Source organism: Ovis canadensis, chromosome 1, assembly GCF_042477335.2.
Source record: "Ovis canadensis isolate MfBH-ARS-UI-01 breed Bighorn chromosome 1, ARS-UI_OviCan_v2, whole genome shotgun sequence".
NCBI lineage: Eukaryota > Metazoa > Chordata > Mammalia > Artiodactyla > Bovidae > Ovis > Ovis canadensis.
The window spans coordinates 77,935,007-77,953,701 of record NC_091245.1 but is presented as its reverse complement, the minus strand read 5'-3'; the positions used below and the strand labels follow the sequence as shown (position 1 = coordinate 77,953,701).

General features: G+C 36.8%; 1 protein-coding gene across 6 annotated transcripts in view; it reads right to left on the bottom strand.

Annotated features, from left to right (window-relative positions):
• The window catches only part of AGL (amylo-alpha-1,6-glucosidase and 4-alpha-glucanotransferase), an 82,537-nt gene that overhangs the window by 22,850 nt on the left and 40,992 nt on the right, over window positions 1-18,695 (bottom strand). For all 6 annotated transcript variants that reach the window (XM_069598541.1, XM_069598553.1, XM_069598581.1 and 3 more), the window contains exons 21-27: window positions 14,437-14,567; window positions 11,137-11,273; window positions 10,760-10,893; window positions 9,703-9,878; window positions 5,924-6,026; window positions 3,537-3,762; window positions 2,251-2,362 (exon numbers count right to left, since the gene is read on the bottom strand). In XM_069598541.1, the coding sequence (XP_069454642.1) occupies window positions 2,251-2,362; window positions 3,537-3,762; window positions 5,924-6,026; window positions 9,703-9,878; window positions 10,760-10,893; window positions 11,137-11,273; window positions 14,437-14,567 (1,019 nt within the window). The remainder of the gene's footprint in view (window positions 1-2,250; window positions 2,363-3,536; window positions 3,763-5,923; window positions 6,027-9,702; window positions 9,879-10,759; window positions 10,894-11,136; window positions 11,274-14,436; window positions 14,568-18,695) is intronic.

Sequence of the window (18,695 nt, the reverse complement as noted above, 5' to 3'; positions counted from 1 at the left end):
AAAACTAAGATCATGCCATGTGGTCCCATCACTTCATGGCAAATAGATGGGGAAACAGTGGAAACAGTGACAGACCTTACTTTTTTGGGCTCCAAAATCACTGCAGATGGTGACTGCAGCCATGAAACTAAAAGACATGTGCTCCTTGGAAGAAAAGTTATGACCAACCTAGACAGCATATTAAAAAGCAGAGACATTACATAGAAACAATGATGTATCTAGTCAAGGCCATGGTTTTTCCAGTAGTCACGTATGGATGTGAGAGTTGTATAAAGAAAGCTGAGCACCGAAGAATTGATGCCTTTGAAACGTGGTGTTGGAGAAGACTCTTGAGAGTTCTTCGACTGCAAAGAGATCCAGCCAGCCCATCCTAAAGGAAATCAGTCCTGAACATTCATTGGAAGGACTGATGCTGAAAGTGAAACTCCCAATATTTTGGCCACCTGATGGGAAGAACTGACTCATTTGAAAAGACCCTGATGCTGGGAAAGATTGAAGGTGAGAGGAGAAGGGGACGACAGAGGGTGAGATGGTTGGATGGCATCACTGACTCAATGGCCATGAACTTGAGTAAACTCTGGGATTTGGGGATAGACAGGGAGACCTGGCGTGCTGCAGTCCATGGGGTCGCAAAGTGTCGGACACGACTGAGTGACTGAACTGAACTGACTGGGAATTTCTCCTAGAGAAATGAAAACTTATATTTACACAAAAACCTGTATATGTTCACAGGAACTCTATTTGTATCAGTCAAAAGAATGAAAACAATCCAAATGTCCTTCAAAAGATGAAAGACATAGCCATAAAAGGGAATACTACTTAGCAGTAAAAAGTAATAAAATATTGATATATGCAGCAACTTGGATGGTTTTCAAGGGGCATTATATGTAACCATATATATATATATATATACACATACACTATAGGTTACATACTACATATAACTTATGTACATATGTATATATTATAGGTTACATACGATACGATTGTATTTACCTACATTCTCAAAATGCCAAAATTATAGAGATGTAGAACAGACTGGCAGCTGCCAGAGACCAAGGATGTTTGATGTGACTATAAAGGATGGCCCAGGAGAAACCTTCGTGGTGATGTGATAGTCCTATATCCTGACTGTGGCAGTGGTTACATGAAGTTATACATGGGATAAAATTGCACGGAAGTACACACACACACAAATGAGTTAATGTAAAACTGGTAAAAATGGAATACGTTCTATAGGTGAATTAACAGTATTATACTGATATCTATCTCCTGATCATGATATTGTACTACAGTTACATAAGATGTCCTCATTGGGGGAAGATGGACGAAGGGTTCAGGATACTCATGCATCATTTTTATAATTTTACATCAGTCTCCAATTCTTTCAAAACTGAAAAGTTAAAAAGACTATTTGTGCTTAAAGAAATGTGTATTTCATAAGAGTACATTAGTATACAACAAATCCCACTGGAATACCTCTAAGGGGAATGGGTAATAAAATGAAATAAATTGTTAGCCTTGCATCAGCTAATGATGATGAGTATGTGCCATAGAAATCGGAATATGATGAACTTAAAAGATGTTAAAATGTATATTGATTTTAACTCTGAATACAAATAAACCTCTTTATAAGAGCCCAAATTACAAGGGCAGACAAACTATGGATGAAATCCTAGCTCTGCCACTTGGCAGTTCTGTACAGTCTGGGCAAGCTACTCTGCTTCAGCCATCTTATCAATAAAAACGAGAACAATGAAACTCATCCCCAACATTCCTAGGAGTGTTAAATGGGAATAACATAGGTAAAGTAGTTAGCACAATGCCTAGCACACAGTAAGCATTCAATTATTAGCAATTATTATTATGATTATAAATGTAGGCACCAAATTGGTTTTTGGTGCTTTCAAAGTTGGCTGACAAAGGATATAAAATTTTATTTTTCCTTCGGAAACTAAAACTAAGCTGGCAAGATCAGAAACTCTTAACCTTTTTCATGATTATATTCTGAAGTTTTATACACAAATAAAATACTTGTTGAATAAATGAACAATTACAAGGTTTAATTTCATCTCATCATTAAATGTTTATTATGTACCTAAAGTTATGTACCTTCATGGGACTTCCCTGGTGGTCCAGCGGTTAAGACTCTGTACTCCCACTGCAGGGGGTGAGGGTTCAATCCCTGGTCAAGGAACTAGGATCTCACATGCCACACAGCACGGCCAAAAAAAAAAAATAGTTATGTACCTTCGTCCTTCATGTTCCGATCTATCTGTGGACCAGCATTCCTCTCTCGGAATTGTATGCCCTGCATGTGTCTCTGCATAGCTTCCTGTATTACTTCAAACAATGGTTGATCCTGTTTGAAATATGGATGTTACCTCTGTTAGAAATTACATTTTTCTTATCTTCTCCCGAATTCTACAACTGAAGTTTTGTGAAAACATATATTTTCCCTTAAAAGAAGAAATAGGGATCAGGGGTGGGACTGGGGAAAGAAGCAGCCTTTATACATCATATAATACAGCAGACCTTTTGCATGTGAACATTTAACATATTGTAGTTTTAACTATAAATTTCGTGACATGAAATAATCTGTAATTCTGCTGATACATGAAAAAGAATCTTGTGAGTTGTGATCTGTTAGAGTAAACAGGTCAGCTAATAAACAAATCCAGCTTATTATGCAGAAATCCGAGTTTTAAACTGGCATTGTTCCAATTCATCCACATACACAGCAATGGAGACAAATTATATACTAAAATGGTAATATGTTTACATTAAAAAATTTTGGGGCAAATATTCTTCAAACACTTCATGATATAAACATCATAGAGCTAGCCCTGAGGTAGCCTAGAAGCCCTCCCCCCAAGTAAACTGCAACATAAATGCAGGTCAGATGTGGCAGAAGCACAATATCCTGGTCATTCTTGACTGGGGGAAACATACACAAATGTTTACCCATTCCACACTGCACATAAGATAAACTCTGAACTCCCTGGATTGGTAGCCAAGGCTGGCCCCTACTTTCCACAATCTGTTACTATCTGGCAGGTGCCCTACACACAAAGCCAAACACTAGATGGAGCAGTATATCCTAAGCTGTGCTTCAATCCACCCTGTGCTTTTATTATTCTTTTTATCTTTAATGTCTTCTCATAATTTCCCTCATCTCTGATGAAATCCTACTCACCTTTTGAGGTTAGTGTAGGTGAAACTTTAATTATTTTCTGTAGTCCTCCCTGAGATCTACTAAGAGATCATCTCTCTTTCATGAGACTAAAAGAGGCACTTCCCATATGTTTCTTTTTGCAATGATCGTATTATTAATAAATACATATCACCTCTTCTACCGTGTTGCAAGCTCATTAAGTAAAGAGTAAGTCATCTCTGCAGTCTCTCACAGTAGCAGCAGGTGCAAAATAAATACCAATATTTGAAGAATTGTAAGACTCAGATTCTTAATTACATGTACTTTTATGTTAGAAAGTAAACTTATTCAGGAAAAAATTATTTTAAGAGATGATCTTTACCACTGTGCCGGCAGACAAAGGAACAGAGTCATCTCTGGGATACATTCTGGAAACCGGGCAGTTGAGAATGTCCAGACCATTTGGAACCATTTTACAATAGTCCTGGATACACTGCAGCCACCACCACACAGCATCCCTGCAGTTGTATCTGGCGTGAGTTCCTTCACCCAGGAGATTAGGAATGAGGCCATGTCTCAGGGTACTGGCAAATGCTAAAATGATATTCCTAAAACAACAGAAATAGGTGAATCATTTGACATGAAAATCACTTAAAAAACTAAAGGCAAAAAAGTCATTTTGGGTGTTAATAATTTTTCTTATTTTCTCTTATTTATTTGTATTTTCATGCAGAAAGTGGTCGTAATATAGAATAAGCACTGAATTAAAAGTCAGGAACCTTGATCCTCGCCTTGCCTTTTTCTCTAACAATCTGTATGACTTATCCTTTGGGAGAGTTTTTTTTTAATCTGTGGAGTTTGGGACCAGGTGATTTTTAAGGTCCCTCATAACTCTAGATTTTACTTTTGAAATCCCTAGTATTTCAAAAGAACAGGAATTTTATTATCTTAAATGGCAGATACCAAAAATAAAGCAAACATATAAGAAAATTAAAGGTAAAAACTGACCTTGAAAAACATAATTCGTTTTCAAAAACTTGTAGAGAATACTTTATCTTTCAACATATTATTCTACCATCATATACCAAATAACAACTTTGTAAGATGGCATGGCATTCTAAAAAGAGCATGAAACTGAGAATTAAGAAGACTGAGATTTAAGTCCTAGTCCTTGGAAAAGTCATTTAAAGTTTTTTTATTTTTTGCTAAAACCATTTAGAAATTTAATTAATTCTGTGTATCAGGTAATATCTCTCTCTTAAATAATTGTGTAAAAGGAGCTTTTTTATTTTCTGCAGTACAAAAGTGTTAGTGTGGAGAGTGACACTTCCAATTAATAAAAGGTCAGAATACTAGCAGTCTTAATTATCCAGAACATGTCATACACATGGAAGTTGAGTAAAAAGTCCTCGGTCCATGAACATCTCTGCAGAGGGTGGAAGCAGAATTATCTGTGGCAGAGACAGCCATATGTCCACCAAAATGGCTTTCCTAAAGGTCCCAGCCAGATGACGGCATTCTCCAGAAAAAAAAAAATTTAACTGCATGGAACAGGAGTGTTTTCCCCAGGCTCTCTTTCCCTCTCTGCCAGCTGACGGGAGAGAGCCCAGAGGTCCTGGAAGATTGTATATCATGCAGATAAAGGCGGCTATATCCCTTAATCACCATGTGGAAAATTGCCTCTTGAACACCCATATAAGATCAGAAGATCATAAATTTTGTTTATGAAAAGCCCTTGAAATTTAATGGCTTATAATTTATAGTAGTTAGTACTACTCTAACAAATGTATTATCTTCTGGGAAATCTTCTAGATCAGGGGTAGGCAAACTATTTTTCTGTAAAAGGCCAGACGTAAATATTTTAGGCTTTGTTGACCTTACATAGTGTGATCATGCATTCTTCTTCCAATAATTCTTTAAAAAGGTAAAAACCATTCTTAGCTCATAGATCATACAAAACAGGTGACATCAAAACAAAAATATTAAAAAATATGCTTTTTTTGCTACAGGTTTTAACTTGTAGAGCAGTTATTTCAAACTTCAGTCGTAGGCCACTGAAAATCACCTGAAGCCCCTGCAAAAGCATAGATTCCCATCTGTCAGCTCTGCCTTTCCACCTCCAGGTTTGGACTCAGGGAGTTCAGCGCAGGGACCAAGAATTTGCTTTTCTAACAAGTTGTCAGATGATGGTAATACTGATTTAGCAAACACTATACAACACTGCTGTAGAGCCTTTCTTTTTTACCTTTGATAAATTTATTTATAGTATTGTGACATAGAGAACACCATTTTAAGTCTAGAAAACACAAAACTGGAGGTTATGAGGTCTGCACTAAAAAGAAGGAAACCTGATATTATAATTCTCTTTACAGGACTCTGTCATTATGGAAGAACAAAAAATGGAAGATTTTCCAATTTTACCTAAAACTCATCTGTGTTTAATTCAGGCACAGACATTTTACTCTTTAGTGAGCAATGTTTGTAACATGGTTACACAATTCTTAGTTTTTCCTGAAATAAAGTAGCAAATGCTGAAGATAACCTGATCTGTAATGTGAAGTATTAGAATTTGGTAACTTTAAAGACTGTCACACCTTTGAAATTCTATGATCCTATTAAATGAACACACAACAAATAAAATAAAAATCACACCTCAGGGAAACATGCCTACCTACCAAATGTTGAGAATAGATGAATAAGAAAGGTCTGAAGAGCACTGAAAAACACTAAGACATAAATTTGCACTGCAACTTTTTAAAGATTTCCTACCTGGCCTCCAAATAGCGTCCAGTAATCAGCAGTAGACCTCTAAGGGCAATAAAAGTATCCCTTCCCCAGCAGCGGAAAATACCAGCAGAAAAGTGAGGTAAGCCTAACAGAAAACACAGCAGAGTAATATATTAACCTCAGTATACACAAGCCTATGAACTCCACAACTATAGATTGAGCTGCTCTAAACTTTAGGGTTAGGGAGGAGGTGAAAAGAGTCTGCAAACTCTCTTAAAATTATCTCAGAATGAATGGTTATTCTTATGTCTACTTTTGTGTGATGAGGTTCCATAATCATATCTGATTCTTAAAGGAATCTGTCACTCAAAATAGACTAAGAATCTGTGCTAAAGAGTGATGCTTATTTGAACTGGTTAGAATGTGTGAGTTTTTAAACACAGACTTTCTTTTAGCAAATTAAAGATTAAAATCAGAGGTCAAATATTTAACACGTGAAGAAACACTCAATATAGTAATAATGATATATTTTAAAAGGTTCTACCTTCAGTTTGAAGGCAACAAATTAATCTAAATATGGGGTGATTACCTTAATGACAAATAATTGCATGTTTATTGATCTATTGCTCTAGGGTTATTACTTCATTATCAAATTTCCCATTAACTTAAAACTACTTAAAAGTGTCACAGTTTGTTAGAAACAGCTTTTACAGGTGAAAACAAGGATTTCAGATGTTAAATCACTTGAAAACTTTAGGTAACTGCAGCCTTTATGCAGGAAGTAAAACAGAATGACCATAGATAAAATATAAAATTTTACTTTTATATTGAGTTTGGTTTCTTATGAAATGTGAAAACAAATACAATTGTTATATGCAACAATCAGCAGGAAAGTAAAGCAAAGGAAATTAGCATTTCACTGAAAAAAAAACTGCATTAAAGTATACATGTAACAGAAATTTCAGGGAAGAAAAACTCAGGTCATAAATAAAATGTTCACAGCATTCATTTGTAACTATTTTCTAAACACTTATCACTATCTGACATTATTTTGTTTGTCTTCTGGTAAACCTCATTAACCTTATTTGCCAAGTTATATCACTGAAAACTGTAACTGGTATATATCACCAAGAAAATGTATCGGATGAATGAAATAAAAGATTAATTATAAAACGTAAACTGAGAGGTGAGAGAATTTGACTAAGGAAAAATATTGGCAATGCTTCACAATTAAAGTTCCTGTTTGTTAGGTCTTCACCTTGGAGAAAGACATTATTTTCTTCGGTTAGGAAAAGATCAGAACTAAAGATAACATCAGACATTTCTTTCTATATTTTCTCCCAAATAGTGGTATAAAATTTCCCTAAACAGTTTTATATTGTTTACACACAGTTAGACTTCCCAGGTGGTGTAGTGGTAAAAATCTGCCTGCCAAGCAGGAGATGCAGGTTTGATCCCTGGTCAGGAAGATGCCCTGGAGAAGGAAACAGCAACCCATTCCAGTATTCTTGGCGGGAAAATTCCATGGACAGAGGAGCCTTGTGGGCTACAGTCCACGTGGTGGCAAGGAGTCAGACACTACTGAGCAACTGAACACAAACATACATGGTTGACATACAGTTTATATATATGGTTGATGATGGTACTGATGACAGCAGTGAATATATATATATAGTATTTTTTATATATATATATATATATATAGTACTCCATATTGCACAGATTTCCTGGTACTTTAACCCACTTAACACTTGGCATAAAATATAAGTACAGACAGATCCAAGGGTAAGTTTGAGTTGGTATGCCCTGAGTACAGGCACTCTTGTTAAAAAGTCAAAACTAAAACCTCTAGCATAGATGTGTGGAAATATCTGTATTCACTGAAACATTTTAAAATTAATTGATTAATTTTATTTTTGGCCGTGCCGAGTCTTCAGTGGCGGCATAGGCTTTTCTCTAGTTGCAGTGAGCAGGGACTATTCTCTAGTTGCGGTGTATGGGCTTCTCATTGCAGTGGCTTCTCTTGTTGCAGATCGTGGGCTACAGGGCACGCGGGCTCCAGCAGTTGTGGCTCATGGGCTCTAGAGCACAGGCTCAGTAGTTGTGGCATATGGGCTTAGCTGCTTCGTGGCATGTGGGATCTTCCTGGACCAGGGATTGAATCTGTGTCTCCTGCACTGGCTGGCAGATTCCCAGGGAAGCCCTGTATTAACTTTTTGACCTTTCAGAATGTATGACTTACAGATCATACATCTTCTGAATAATTTCTACCTTGTCAATTAATGTAAAAGTTTAAAATTATACACATATTTTGTATCACTGTCAGAAAAGGAAGGTATTCCTGGCCTTTGTATCATTTAAAAATGAAACCAAGAAATCTATCTGCAAATCTGTATACAGCCCTATATATTGTTAATATGGAATACACAAAACTCTCCTTTAGGATGCTAGAAATACCAGAACTTCTATCCATATTTATAAACTATATTTTTAGTTTTTCTTTTTGTTTTATATTGTACATGATATGTAAACATACCAAGTATAATAGCATATGAGTATATCATTTATGATCTCAATATTCAATATATTTATTTTGGGAGTATTTAACAACAGAAGCGGATAATCAAAAATGTTGAGATCACTATTTTATATAATAGGCTTCTACACAATAGGCTTTAAAATCAACTTCTGCATTTTTTCCACAATGTTCTTGTTCAGTTTTATGACCATCTGCTACGGATTCACAGGGAAAAGTACCAGAAGGATATCAAATAGTTGGGTGAAAAATCTAAAACACAATTATATAATTAAAACATTCAGAAGGTTCATATAATCCTTCTAAGTGAAATGTTAATTTCTTTTTTAGGTGTTGGGTCCTAGTAGGTCATTTTTATTGGTTTGGCCATGTCATGCGAACAGTTGACTCATTGGAAAAGACTGATGCTGGGAGGGATTGGGGGCAGGGGGAAAAGGGGACGACAGACGATGAGATGGCTGGATGGCATCACCAACTCGATGGACGTGAGTCTGAGTGAACTCCGGGAGCTGGTGATGGACAGGGAGGCCTGGCGTGCTACGATTCATGGGGTTGCAAAGAGTCGGACACAACTGAGTGACTGAACTGAACTGAAGTGAATGCAAATTTAAGGGTAAACAGGGGCAATCACGTAGACAATACTGTTCTTTTCATCCTGCAACTGGTATTTCTCAGTTTAGTTTGGAAGTTCTAAACTTCAGTGGACTCAAATATTAAATACTTTTTAGAAATAGCTTGAAATTTATTAAAAAGAAACCATAAGCCAATTTTGCTGAGAATTATACCTGTTACTTGACTTGGGTTTTAAATATACTTTCAGGAAAGATGCTAACGGAGTTGGAAGCATTTAATTGCAATTAGACACATAATAAAAATTATTTAGCATTTGTTTTGTGTTTCGTAACCTGGAGAGGATCTTCACATGATCTCTTGGTAATTACAAGGTTGGGTAAATTTTTTATATTGGGGGAAAAAAGTATAATGTAATGGGAAAGGTAGTAAAACAGATTTGATTGAAAAATGCAAAATGTTATGAGTTGGAAAAAATACACATGCAGAAGAAAGGGATTAACTGGCCACAATAAAAAATGCACATAAATAAATATCTGGTACACAGTGATACTTAAATAGCACTGTTATTACTTTTATAAATGTATGCCTGTGAAATTTTACTAACCAGTAACATAAAATCTTGGAAAACATCATGAGTTTTAAAAAATAATCATTTCTTTATAATTTTCCTAATACTGACTTACACATTTTAATCTTGTACACAATTTCTTACCTGCAGCTAGAGACACACAACACTGCTCCTTCTCTCTTGTGATCTCATTCAGCCTGCATGGTACATCCGTAAGGGAAGGTGAAAGAAGTGGCAGAGAAGAGAATCTTCCTACTCCACACATTTGGACGGAACCCAAGGAAAGGTGTTTCACAAAGGTAGAACCATTCTGAACAAAGCTGCAACAAAGTTATAGAGTTCAAAGTGTTACGGGTAGAAACTAAAAGTTTTATTACTTATTCAAAAAAAATTATTAGGGTAAGAACACCTAATTTGAGAATCTACTTTTTTAAACAGATTTTTAAGGGCACAATACAAATTGTTATTTACAACCACAATGTTGTACATTAGATCTCAAACTTACTCATCTTGCATACCTGAAATTTTATGCCTATTGATTCAAAAAATTTTAGCAGCATTATTTTAGTTCTTTTTTTCTCTTCAAAAAGTTTCTCTATTCAAATGTATAGCACTGTTAAAATCAGTTAAACAGAATTTTAAATTTGGTAAAGGTTTCAGAACTGCTTTCATTTCACCCAGTATTCTATCTAGCTGGCTGTAAAATGTTTATTGTAAAAAAAATGGTAGTGTTGAAGTTTTATCCTTTCTGAAGTTATGCCCAAATTGCCTTGGCTGCTCTTCAGTGGTACATTCCAGCCTGTGGTTTCACTCAGGGAAATTCACTAATAAAGGCATATTTCATTTATAATAATAGCAGAATATTTTTTCTATTAGTAAAAAATTGGAAAAAAATAGTATGTGTAGATTTAAAAAATTTTATCCATTAGCTTAACAACTCGAGGTACAGAGATAACACCAAGCAATTAAAATTTCCATCAACATGTTTTTTAGCTTTATAGAATAGATTTTAATATCTAAGTCTGTTTTTGTGTGTTTCAGATTAAAGGATGTTAATACATTTTATTCCCACTTATTAACTTTTTCAGCTGTATGCATGCATGACAATTCTTGATGTTTTGGTCTTCTTAAGAGTGCAGACACTGACTGTATGTGGCTTCTACACAAACATGCCTATCTACTCAAGCTTTGCTGGGTATACCTTGACATTTGCTTCCATGTTACATCCAGAAGAGTGGTGTATGCACCGATTAATATAGCATCAAAGTAACACGGGATAAGGTAACGTGGGATCTGCTTCAGGTAGAAGAACATAGCCTGCAACCATTTACCAACCTGTTATAAAAATAATTTAAAAAGTTAATTTGGTGTGCTTATAGGCTTGGATTTGAAAGCTAAATCTAAACATGCCACTGTACTATCTAGCAATCTATTCACCAGATTTTCACTTATAAGAACTGAAAGATTATGGAGAAGAAAATGTTTCAGGTTGGAAAACAACATAAACGTATATGTTAACATATATTTCTTACTGTGCTCCTCACCTTTTATTTTTTTGGACAATATAGCTTTACTTACTTCAGCAATAGTTCCTGACCGTGAAATAAGTCGGTTACTGACATAGTCAATCATCCAGTCTCCAGATCTCAAATTATCACAGAAGGGATGCCCCAAGTCATTCTTTGGTCTTATTTCTGCCAATACGGACATTAATCCTGAAAATTCAGAGAAATATCATACCAATTTAATCACTGGCAGAGGCAGTTTGCTCTCACAGTCTGGCGACCTGCTAGTCTCCAGTGATTGATGGTGAGTATACATACAGCTAGATACAAGAGCAGCATAATCCTCAGTGGCACTTCCCATGACTGGAGGTAAGTGTGGCAACACTGCCTTGAACCAAGATATAAAGGCAGGCTGATGGGGACTGTGGTCGGTCACATGAGCTATGCAGAGTTTTCCAAGATTCCTGTTTTCTGGGTTGGTCCTGCTCTTTTGAATTTTGATATTACAATATTCAAAGGCAGTTGGCACAGCTTCCCTATCCTAAGGCATCTAGGGGCAGAAAACTGATGTTTGTCTTTTCACAGTTGAAAAGTAGTAGATTCATGAATATTCAAGCAAGATTTAAGAAAAATCATAGAACTGGCCTCAGAGACAGCAAGATCACCTATGGTGATACTAAGAATAAAGTCTGTTCTAGAGAGAATTTTTGAAATATAACAGGAGTTTGTGTTGTTGTTTAGTTGCTAAGTTGTCTGACTCTTTGGCAACCTCATGGATTGGATCCTGCCACCAGGTTCTTCTGTCCATGGAATTTTCCAGGCAAGAATACTGGAGTGGGTCACCATTTCCTTCTCCAGGGGATCTTCCTGACCCAGAGATAGAACCCTGTCTCCTGCTTTGGCAGGTGGGTTCTTTATTGCTGAGCCATCAGGGAAGACCATAACAGAAAGTACTTGGAACTAAATGAAGTATCAAAATGATGTATACAGACATATCCTCAAGTACCACTCAATTGGAAATATTAGAATTTCTATGCACGTGTGTGTGTGTGTGTGTGTGTGCTCAGTCGTGTCCAATTCTTTGTGACTCCATGTACTGTAGCCCATCAGGCTCCTCTGTTCATGGAATTTTCCAGGCAAGAATACTGGAGTGGGTTGTCATTTCTTACTCCAAGGCATCTTCCCAACCCAGGGATGGAACCTGCATCTCTTAAGTCATCTGCATGGGCAGGCAGATTCTTTACCACTGTGCCATAGAAATTTTGGGGCTTCCCAGGTGGCTCAGTGGTAAGAGGATCCACTCGCCAGTGTAGGAGATGTAGTATGTTCAATCACTGGGTCAGGAGGATCCACTGGAAGAAATGGCAACTCACTCCAGTATTCTTGCCTGGAGAATCCCATGGACAGAGGAGCCTGGCAGGCTATAATCCATAGGGTTGCAAAGAATTTCTATGTATATATAACATATTGTTATTTCAGTGACAGATAGCTAGAACAATAATACTTCTTTCCATCACTTAATAGGGTAGTAATTTAAAATTATATTGGCTTCACTGACTTCATTCCAAATAAATTTATTTAGTTAGTTAGAATTTAATTAATTTTATTGTGTACAATAAGCATGTTTTGAAAATTTAAAGTTAAATATATAAATTTAAGATATTATTGTTACAAGAAGTAGGGAAGGGGAATTTGGGTTAGAGAAGAGAAAGGTTAGTGAAATGGTTAAGTGTGATTTAAGTAATCTCCTGGGTGTTCATTGGAAGGACTGATGCTGAAGCTGAAACTCCAATACTTTGGCCACCTGATGTGAAGAGCTGACTCATTTGAAAGACCCTGATGCTGGGAAAGATTAAGGGCAGGAGGAGAAGGGGATGACAGAGGATAAGATGGTCGTATGGTATTACCGACTCGATGGACATGGGTTTGGGTGGACTCCGGGAATTGGTGATGGACAGGGAGGCCTGGCGTGCTGTGGTTCATGGGGTCGCAGAGTTAGACAAGACTGAGCAACTGAACTGAACTGAACTGAGGTTGTTACTAAAAGCCTACTGGAAATACAAGGTGATTGTTGGAAATATTAAACAGCCAGAGGGAATATGGATTGGTATAGAGTAAAAAAATACATCAAATAAGGGCAATTATATTTAGAACAAATGAGAAAAATCATTTCGTGAAGTAGTAGGAAAGTAGAAAGTTTAGTTATGTCTATATTTAATTAATTATAAGGAACATAAAGGCGACAAAAGAAGTTCATAAAAGTACAGTCTTTTCAGGCAAGTAGAAAAAGGAGTTTAATATCTCAGAATGAAAATGGAGTAGATATCTGCTTATGGCTGGTAACACGTTCATTTCTTTATTACAGCACAAAATAAAAAATGAGAATATTTCAGAAAAAATGTCATAAGCATAAAAAGTCTTTAAATTTTTTATTGAAAGCTTCTTACGTGCTTGATTTTGCAGAAGGTATGAAAGCTAAAAACAAGAATCCTTCAAAAGGCAACCATTATTCTTCTAAGGGTACAATCCACTTAGCGGAGTTTGATAGCTAGTTATCACTGAATACTTACTATGAACTAGCCACTCACTGTCTAAGTACTTGATACATATTAAGTCATTTAATCCCAACAGTAAGCCCTGTGGTAAACACTGTTTTTATTTCCATTTTACAGATGAAAAAAATTGAGCCACAATTTACTATATAATTAAAGCTAGTCAGTGCAACCCATAAAGTTTGTTTCCAAACACAATGAGTGTCTGGAAGACAAAAGAAGTTACTGTGAAATCAATAACTGAGGAAGGATTTGTGGAAGATGTAAGAATTGAATTGGCCCTTAAAGACGGGAGATGTACAAAGAAATTAGGAGTTGAAAAGGAGGCTTGTTAAGTTGTAAATTTCATGAACCAGGAATATATGTGCAGTAAACCAAAGTTCCTAAATAAAAATCTAAGAAAATATGGCTAACCAAGTGAATTAAGCTGACAGTTAAATATTTAGTTTCTTTATCTCAGTTTACAACTACTCTAACTACAAAATATTTAACTAGAAGTTCTCTTTGTAGGATAAAGCAAATAGGCAATAAAAAATATTTCCAATAACCTAGTCCCATTTGGGGCCCAAGTGAATAATCTCATTTAATCCTCACAAAAGTCTATGAATTAGACAATACTATTCACATTTTATGGAGGCAGAAGTTGGGGCACAGAGAATTTAAGTTACTTGTCAGAGGTCAATCAATGAGTAGGTGGCAGGGCCATGATTTGAACCCAAACAGTTGAACTCTGGGCCCATAATCTTATTTCCATAAGGAAGATACCACATGACCCTAAAAAAATACCTCTGAAAAGCTTCACTATCTTTATACTTGCTTACCTTGAAGACCTGCATATTTAAGAGGTAACCAGTTTGGTATGTTATAACATCCTCCACCATCTTCGTGTTCTTCTGATTCACATCGGTAAAGTACCTGATTTAGCTCAGCCAAAGTTAATCTAGAGGCAATACTAAAAATTGGAAAATAAAGAAAACTGGTTAAATGTAATGAAATTCCACTTACTCTCAATAAAAATAAAGAAGAAAATCTGAATCAAAACCATAAAATGTCTTAGAAATGTATGTTTTAGGAACTCAGCATTATACTATATATTGTAAGCAGTACAAATTATAAACAACAATTAAAGAACAAACATGCTAAAAACTCAAACAGAAGTAACACTTCTTCCAAGACAAGGAATTAATCAAGTTCTAAATTTCATTCATTAGAAGTACACTGAAAAAATCTTTTGGCTGTTATACCCTTTATCTTTTAAATTTGTGTTTTTAATCTTTCTATTTCTGATTTAGTCTTTTTTCTCCTTTCTATTCTCCTATGTGTGACAAGCACTTTTATACTAATTATCTTAAACTCAAAATAATTATCAAAGGACCAGTAAAAGGATAATCAAAAGTCACAGTTAACTACCTTAGAAATCATGTGTTATTCTACTGTTGCCTATCTCTCCTTTTCCTTTCTGTCCTTTCCTAAAGTTGCACTACCTTTCAGATTCATTGTTCAAAGAACTAAGATTTTCTTAAAGTTGTTTCTTGATAATGATCAGAATGCAGAAACTAACTCTCATGGCCTTAGTTTCAACAAAGGTTCAGTTAGCAGTGAGATGGTGTAAGGGACCACACCTACCTGAATGTAACTGAAACCCTACTTTCTTGCACTTCTAATTACTCAGGTAAATTCACCTTATATAACTGAATACATATCCTTGTGAATATTATGTGAACACGTATTTCTTGAAAATATTCTTTTTTTTTCATTTACTTCTGTCTCAACTTAGAACATGACATAGTGACTAAACCACTACCATCAACTTAGAAAACTGTCAGCTGTGCTTTGTTCCCTCTGTCTCTGCTAGCTTCCCTCCTCTCTCCTGGGACTGACCCTTTGTAATTTGTGAGTTAAGAGTGAGTCAAATCAGCAGCCTCAGTACCAACTCTATTCTACTACAGTATTTACCACTATGTAGCCAGTGAACTCCTTGCAGAAAGCACAGAGATAAATCCACACACATATGGACACCTTATCTTTGACAAAGGAGGCAAGAATATACAATGGAGAAAAGACGATCTCTTTAACAAGTGGTGCTGGGAAAACTGGTTAACCACTTGTAAAAGAATGAAACTAGAACACTTTCTAACACCATACACAAAAATAAACTCAAAATGGATTAAAGATCTAAATGTAAGACCAGAAACTATAAAACTCCTAGAGGAGAACATAGGCAAAACACCCTCCGACATAAACCACAGCAGGATCCTCTATGACCCACCTCCCAGAATATTGGAAATAAAAGCAAAAATAAACAAATGGGACCTAATTAAAATTAAAAGCCTCTGCACAACAAAGGAAACTAAAAGCAAGGTGAAAAGACAGCCTTCTGAATGGGAGAAAATAATAGCAAATGAAGCAACGGACAAAGAATTAACTTCAAAAATATACAAGCAACTCCTGCAGCTCAATTCCAGAAAAATAAATGACCCAATCAAAAAGTGGGCCAAAGAACTAAACCGACATTTCTCCAAAGAAGACATACAGATGGCTAACAAACACATAAAAAGATGCTCAACATCACTCATTATGAGAGAAATGCAAATCAAAACCACAATGAGGTACCATTTCATGCCAGTCAGAATGGCTGCTATCCAAAAGTCTACAAGCAATAAATGCTGGAGAGGGTGTGGAGAAAAGGGAACCCTCTTACACTGTTGGTGGGAATGCAAACTAGTACAGCCACTATGGAGAACAGTGTGGAGATTCCTTAAAAAACTGGAAAGAGAACTGCCATATGACCCAGCAATCCCACTGCTGGGTATACACACCAAGGAAACCAGAACTGAAAGAGACACGTGTACCCCAACGTTCATCACAGCACTGTTTATAATAGCCAGGACATGGATGCAACCTAGATGTCCATCAGCAGACAAATGGATAAGAAAGCTGTGGTACACATACACAATGGAATATTACTCTGCCATTAAAAAGAATTGATACTGGTGATTACAAATATATCAAAAAAGATCTTCAGGACCAAGATAATCACAATGGTGTGATCACTCAACTAGAGCCAGACATCCTGGAATGTGAAGTCCAGCAGGCCTTAGAAAGCATCACTGTGAACAAAGCTAGTGGAGGTGATGGAATTCCAGTTGAGCTATTTCAAATCCTGAAAGATGATGCTGTGAAAGTGCTGCACTCAATATGCCAACAAATTTGGAAAACTCAGCAGTGGCCACAGGACTGGAAAAGGTCAGTTTTCATTCCAATCCCAAAGAAAGGCAATGCCAAAGAATGCTCACAATACCGCACAATTGCACTCATCTCACACACTAGTAAAGTAATGCTCAAAATTCTCCATGCTAGGCTTCAGTAATACGTGAACTGTGAACTTCCAGATGTTCAAGCTGGTGTTAGAAAAGGCAGAGGAACCAGAGATCAAATTGCCAACATCCGATCATAGAAAAAGCAAGAGAGTTCCAGGAAAACATCTATTTCTGTTTTATTGACTATGCCAAAGCCTTTGACTGTGTGGATCACAACAAACTGTGGAAAATTCTGAAAAACATGGGAATACCAGACCACCTGACCTGCCTCCTGAGAAATCTGTATGCAGGTCAGGAAGCAACAGTTGGAACTGGACATGGAACAACAGACTGGTTCCAAATAGGAAAAGGAGTGCGTCAAGGCTGTATACTATCACCCTGCTTATTTAAATTATATGCAGAGTACTTCATGAGAAATGCTGGGCTGGAAGAAGCACAAGCTGGAATCAAGATTGCCAGGAGAAATACCAATAACCTCAGATATGCAGACACCACCACCCTATGGCAGAAAGTGAAGAGGAACTAAAAAGCCTCTTGAGGAAAGTAAAAGAGGAGAGTGAAAAAGTTGGCTTAAAGCTCAACTAAAACTAAGAACATGGCATCTGGTCCCATGACTTCATGGGAAATAGATGGGGAAACAGTGGATACACTGTCAGACTTTATTATGGGGGGGGGGGTGCCAAAATCACTGCAGATGGTGATTGCAGCCATGAAATTAAAAGATGCTTTCTCCTTGGAAGGAAAGTTATGACCAACCTAGACAGCATATTGAAAAGCAGAGACGTTACTTTGCCAACAAAGGCCCATCTAGTCAAGGCTATGGTTTTTCTAGTAGTCATGTATAGATGTGAGAGTTGGACTGTGAAGAAAGTTGAGCACCAAAGAATTGATGCTTTTGAACTGTGGTGTTGGAGAAGACTCTTGAGAGTTCCTTGGACTGCAAGGAGATCCAACCAGTCCATTCTAAAGGAGATCAGTCCTGGATGTTCTTTGGAAGGAATGATACTAAAGCTGAAACTCCAGTACTTTGGCCACCTCATGCGAAGAGTTGACTCACTGGAAAAGACTCTGATGTTGGGAGGGATTGAGGGCAGGAGAAGGGGATGACAGAGGATGAGATGGCTGGATGGCATCACCGACTCGATGGACGTGAGTCTGAGTGAACTCCAAGAGTTGGTGATGGACAGGGAGGCTAGGAGTTGGTGATGGACAGGGAGGCCTGGCGTGCTGCAATTCATGAGGTCGCAAAGAGTCGGACACGACTGAGCGACTGAACTGAACTGAACTGAAAAAGAATACCTTTGAATCAGTTCTAATGAGGTGGATGAAACTGGATCCTATTATACAGAGTGAAGTAAGCCAGAAAGAAAAACAGAAATACAGTATACTAACGTATATATATGGAATTTAGAAAGACGGTAACAATAACCCTGTATGTGACACAGCAAATGGGTCAGATGTATAGAACAGTCCTTTGGACTCTGTGGGAGGGGGTGAGGGAGGGATGATATGGGAGAATGGCATTGAAACATGTAAATTATCACATGTGAAACGAATCACCAGTCCAGGTTCAATGCATGATACAGAGTGCTCGGGGCTAGTGCACTGGGATGACCCAGAGGTATGGGATGGAGAGGGAGGTGGGAGGGGGTTCAGGATGGGGAACACATGTACACCCATGGCAGATTCATGTCAATGTATGGGAAAACCAATACGATATTGTAAAGTAAAATAAATAAATAAAACAGATTAAAAAAAAA